The following is a 6000-nucleotide window of genomic DNA, read 5'->3' as shown; positions in this document are numbered from 1 at the left end:
AGATAGTCAGGACTGATGTATCACTATGCCCCCCTTCCCTGCACCAAATGGTGTTCATTAAAAACTTGCTGCTAGCAAGGGCCTGATCCACCCCTCCTAGAAGTCATTGGAAAGCTGTCTATTGACGTCATGGGGACGAGGAGCATACTAATGCATGCAAGTACCTTTACTAATGCGGGCAGTCCTGTTAACAACACCGAAGTTGTTCACAGGATTAACAGCAATCAATCAAGCCCTTTGAAAGGCACATTAAAAGCCAAAGCCTGGTCTGCAAACCCTTTCTCACAGGAGGTGTGTGTATACCTGTGGCTGGTCCCGCTGCTGCATCCCTCTGCTCCCGGCCTAGGAATGTCAGTGTGTTTCTCCAGCTGTGCTGATTTGGGGTAGCATTTCTTCTGAGGAGGTAAAAATCACCGGCAATCTACCCCAAAATAAATAGTGTTTGTGTTCCCAAAAAAGACACTAACCAGAGTGAGGAGCAGGAGCAAATGGGGCTGTAAATGGGCTTGGGAGGGGATTGCTTTTTTCCTGCAAGTAGACACATTTAAAAAAAAAAAAAAAAGGAAAAAAATTAAAGTGCTTTATTTTGGTTCCAAGCAGATAAATAATTTTTACTCTCTAGGAGAAACTGGAGCCTGTTACAAAAGACCTTATTCTTACAAAATTCCTGTGGACTCCCCTGCTTATGGATTGCTGAACTGGACCCACTGTGATTACACTGGGAACATTTCTCACATGGGAACTGTTCAGCAAAGGCTGGTTTATAGATAACAATTTCACTCCTCCTTTGCCTGTATCTGTTTAAAATCCAGTACAGCCCTTTGTACATGTGTAAAGGTGCTTATGGGGTATAGCTTATTTCCATCCACAGCAGCAGCTGTGTTCATCTCAGAGCCCTTGTAGCAATATTTGTGTCCGTATTATTTCATCCTGCCACCCCTCACAGCTGTGCCTGTGCACCAGGGGGCTGTACTTGAACAGCATCCATTTCTAAATGACTATACTTATGACTCTGTGAAAACGGGGCGTGGACCAGCTCAAAGTTTTAAAAAATATATATTGTTATAAAAGGGACACCCTCACTGAGCAACAAAACGACTCTTTTCACTGCCCTGTTCTTTCAATTGGCTTTCATTTGGGCTAAGCCGTGATTGCGGGCAGAGTGGCCTGCTCACGGACAAGGTGTTAACAGCTATCCCTGGGCCGGATCAGTGCCGGTTGCTGTTTCACTTTTCGCTATAGCAGATATTCCTTCTTTAAAAAAGGTTTTACAAGTCTTTTCAGTGAGCCTTCCTAGCTCTATCACGGGTGCAGTTTTAATGTTCAGAAAGAGTGGATATTAAGATTTTTAATGTCCTGGTTCGGGGAGGGGCGGTGCTGGAAGATTTTGTTTCATGCGAGTTTTGTTGTTGTTGTCATTCTTTTATCACAGTCCAAGGCACAAGGCAGGATTTAAAAGCAGGTGAGTCATGGGGCTGGGAATTTGGGAGAGGGGCTGTCTGAGGGTTTTACTCTCCCCACAGCTCCTGGGCTGTCAGATCTCCGTGTCTTTAGCCTTTAAACGTTCTAAGTGCGTGCCCGGGAAGGGAAGACAGACAGATCCCCCCCCTTAGACCCCAATAAATAGCATGCCTGGTCAGACAGCAGACAATGCGCAGTGCCAGCCACCAGCCCAGCATTAGGTGTCTGACAGCAGCTGCCTCCCCATTAGCGGCGAAACATATTTAAAGAGCCGTAAAAGGCAGCGAGGGCTGCCGGGGGCTCTGCTTGGGTGTCGCCCCCAGGTGCGGGCCCCGGGGGAGGTGGTGGTGGGGGGGGGGATCCGGCGGGGCCGGGGCCGGGCCCGTCCCCGCCCCACCGGCCCGCCGTGCTCCCCCCCGCGGGGACCGTCGGTCGCCCAGAGGGGGGGCGCAGTCCTGCCGCACCCCCCTCCCCCGCCCCGGACTTCCCCCCCCCCCAGGATCGGGCCCCTCCGCGCTTGTCTGCTGGCAGGGGCGCTCGTTTAAGGCACGGGAGGACTCGCAGTCACAGGAGTAGTTGTAATAGCTGAGCGACCTGCATTGTTTGGGTTTTTTTAAATTATTTTTATTTTTTAAGGGGGGGGGGCAGGACACTGCCTTGCTGCTCTGTTATTAAAACAAAAGCCAAATAAAGTGAAAACTGCTACAAAGGTGTTATGGTTTTGTTCCTTTTTTGTTTGTTTGTTTTTAAAACAGAAATAAAAATAAATTCCGGTCAATAAAACATGCAGGAACGTTGCAAATTTAAACTAATAACCTCCCTCCTCCACGGCTGCCCCTTCCGTTTACAGTCACACGTGTTACCGGCGCCCTGCCCGGCGCTCCCGGGGGACGGGCGGCAGCGGGGGGGGGGGGGGGGGTCCGGCTCCCAGCCCGCCCCCCGGGGCGGCCGCCGCCTCCGCCGCGGGGAGCAGCCGGCGGCGCCGAGAACAATGGCTGGGAGCCCCCGCCGTGCCTGGGGGCGGCCCGGGCCGGGCGTGGGGGGCCAACGGGGGGGCCGCGAGCACCCCCGGGGTAGGGGAGGTGGTCGGGTGCCGTGTGGCTGCAGCCTGACCGGAGGGTGGTGGGGGGGGGGGGAGTTCAGGCCAGGTAACTCGCAGGCTGCTCCGAGCTCGCCTGCTGGTGTTTCTCCGAGCTTCATCCCCGCACAGCTTGCACGGGAACCGGGGGAAAAGGGAAGAAAAAAAAAAAGAAGAAAAATTGCTCTGAGCACACGCAGAGCCTTGTTTTGTTACTGTCCGGATTACTGTTATTATTATTTGGGGGACAAGGGGGAGTTGTGTCCTTAATCCAAGCCTCCCTGCCCCCCCCACCCCCAGATGCCATGAAAGGAGAGCTGATTTCATTTCCACCATACAGTACACTTTGTCTAGAGAGCATTGTTCGGACAAGCAACTCCCGATCCCTGATGACTACAAAATACGATTTATGTTTCCGTCAGAGAGAGACAGAATATCCTGATGGCTTGAAAGTCGGGCAAGAAAATCTTATCTAATCAATCCCTTTCCAATACACACACACACACACACGCACGCACACGCACACACACCACACGCAGCAAGTACAGGAGATAACGCCCGCACTGATTGTACGTAAAATAAATATCAGCAGCATGAAAATTAAGAATAGTTATCTCGATATTTTTCGTCTCCTTTCAAAGAGCTACAATACAGTTTGCGCCTTTCCTAGCCTGATGTCATCATCATCAGCATAATTAAAAAAAAAGAGCTTAAAGAGCATGCATTTTTTTAGATGCAACAAGAACAGATATAGTAAAGAGAGCTTGTAACATCACAACCACAACAACAGCAAAAGCAACCTCTGAGCCCGAGGATTCGTCCGTATCTGAACTGCTTTTATTATCAATTGCGAAATCATAATAAGAGTAAATAATAAATAAGAGACATCATCATAATAGGAAGAAGTCAGAACACCTTGGGTTTGTTTTTTTTCCCCCTCTCAAATAGAAAGGCAGATTTCCCGATGATCACTGAAATTATAACGACAGCGATTGATCGGAGGGCTTGCAAAGGAAAAGGAAAAAAAAAAATAATCATCATCATTGGTCCTAAAAACGCAACCGTTCCCCTTTGCTCACTTGGCACAATAGAAATTGACTGTCTCTCAAAGAGCCATGCGCCTAGTGCTATTTATAGCCAGGGGCTGTGTTGGAAGATACCATTAAGCTTCTCCCGGGCAGACAGACAGGGGGGTGGTTGGATGGGAGGAGGGGGTTTAGCCAGAGTAGAGGCAAAAGCAATCCCCCACCCCCAGCCTCTCTTCCCCGCACACACACACATCCACACACTCACACCCCACCCCCTAGTCTGGCTGGGAATTTGAACCGATCCAGCCTGTTTAAACGGAAAGGACACAGATCTTCAATGTAAAAAAAAAATCAGATCAGACCCAGAGAGAGAGAGAGACGGAGAGGGAGGAGAGTGTGTGTGTGTGAGTGTGTGTGTGTGTGTGTGTGTGTGTGTGAAAGAGGGAGAGGGAGCGAGAGAGCGAGAGAGAGGGGGAGAGAGAGAGGGAGAGAGGGAGGGAGAGAGAAAAGAAGAGGGGGAAAAAAAGGAAAGAAGATTTTCTCTATGTATATAAAGATGGCCACGTTAGCAAACGGACAACCAGACAATACCAGCCTGAGTAGCAATCACAGCAACCCCAGCACCAACGGGCATATGAACGGATTAAACCATAGTCCCGGAAACCCATCCACCATCCCAATGAAGGACCACGATGCCATTAAGCTCTTTATTGGGCAGATCCCCCGTAACCTGGACGAGAAAGACCTCAAACCGCTCTTCGAGGAGTTCGGGAAGATCTATGAACTGACGGTGCTGAAGGACAGGTTCACTGGCATGCACAAAGGTGAGTTACCTCCTGAACTTTCCCGGGAGAGATCGGGAGAGGAAGGCAGGCCCCCGTTCCCTCTCTGGGTCTCTCTTTCTCTCTTTCCTTTCGATTTCATTTCATTTTATTTCATTTTTGGTTGGCTCGGGGGCAGAGGCGGCAGGCTGGGGGGGGGGGGGGGGGGGGGCGGGGGGGGCAGGGAAAGAAATAATAGACCCTCCTGGAAAGAGAAGAGAGAGAGGCAGGGAAGGGAGTCAGCTCCATTTGGTGTATTTACTAGTATTTTTATTTCTTTCCCCCCCTTTTTTTGGGGGGGGTGAGATGCAGCCACTTGCGGAAGCCGGGGCGCCCAGGCGAGCGCAGGAGCGGGCGGCTGGGCTGGCAGGCAGCTGTCCGCACGCTGTGGTGCTGAAGAAGAGGAAGAGGCTTTCTTTATTTCTCTTGGGGAGCCGCACATCTTCCACCCAGGGGTGTGTGTGTCCGTGTGTCTGTCCGTGTGTTTGCGCGGAGCTGGGAAGCCCCTGCCTTACAACTGTTGTGTATCTGGCACCGCCGCCTTTTCTTTTTCTTTCTTTCTTTCTTTTTTTTTTTTTTTCCCCTTTTTTAAATCTTTATTTTTACTGCAGTTACAATTATTATTTGTAGTCCGCTCCAAAGCCAGAGGCGGAGGAGAGTGAGTTGCTCCGGGGGAAGTATTTCATTTTGATTTTGTTCAGCGTGGGAACAGGGATATAAACAACAATAAAAAAGCCTATCTTAAGCGGGGCGGGAGGGGGGAGGTGTACGAAATCACAACGTGTATATGTGTGTGTGTTGGAGAGGGTGAGCCAGGAGGGACGGGTGGCAGTTTAGTTCCAGAGGGGAGAAGTCTCCGAGCAGGCATATTCCAAGCACTACTTTAATGTGCCCAAAGTCCATCCCGGGAACTTTTTAGATTTTCTTTAAAGGCAGCGGGGACGTACTCCCCATGCGATGCCTCACTCGCTCCATCTCTGCCCTCTCCTTTCCCTGCTTAGCTTAGGCTCTCTGGAGGTGCATTTCAGATTAGATGATGCTACATTTTGGGGGTGGGGGAGGGTGTGTGTAGTGGGGGAGAGATGCTCAGATCCTCGGGTAGGAAAGTAGGACTCGCAGGGAGGAAGTTGGAAGATAATTTGCATGGTAGCCCCGCTTAGGAACAGGAGAGACCCAGGAGCGAAGCAAGCCACTTTATTAACTCAGGTTCTGTATATATGTGTGTGTGTATGCATGTTTATTTCATTAGATATGTAGTTATTTAAAAAAAAAAAAAAAGAAAAGAAAAAGATCAGATCATAATTGATTGGGGTGTGACTCCAGATTTAGTGCACGAAGAGAAAGGGTTTTGCAGGGGCCACGGGGGGAGTGGAAGTTGCATCTGTTACAGGAGAGGTTCAGTAGCAGTGTCTACTCCAGCTCGGTGGACTCCTGGCAGGGAGAGTCACTGGTAATGGCATTACTGGCTTCCCAGCTTTCCAGATGCCTTGGCGAGTTGTAAATCTTGAACTTAACGGCATGTTTAGCAGGCATCTCTTCCCCCTTCCCACTCACTCCCCTCCTCTCTTCCACCCTCAGGAAATGCGAATGAAAATATACCCTGACAGTGCAA

At 50.2% G+C, this 6000-nt stretch overlaps 1 protein-coding gene across 32 annotated transcripts in view; it reads left to right on the top strand.

Moving 5' to 3' along the window:
- Positions 1–4096: 4096 nt before the first annotated feature.
- Positions 4097–6000, top strand: part of CELF4 (CUGBP Elav-like family member 4) — a 754916-nt gene continuing 753012 nt past the window's right edge. For 30 of the 32 annotated variants that reach the window (XM_050912562.1, XM_050912550.1, XM_050912541.1 and 27 more), the window contains exon 1: positions 4112–4391. In XM_050912562.1, the coding sequence (XP_050768519.1) occupies positions 4112–4391 (280 nt within the window). Of the gene's footprint in view, positions 4392–6000 lie in introns of all 32 variants that reach the window. The other 2 variants (XM_050912572.1, XM_050912564.1) reach the window with 2 other exon arrangements.

This window comes from Gymnogyps californianus, chromosome Z, assembly GCF_018139145.2.
Source record: "Gymnogyps californianus isolate 813 chromosome Z, ASM1813914v2, whole genome shotgun sequence".
Lineage (NCBI taxonomy): Eukaryota > Metazoa > Chordata > Aves > Accipitriformes > Cathartidae > Gymnogyps > Gymnogyps californianus.
This window is presented reverse-complemented; position numbering and strand designations above follow the sequence as displayed.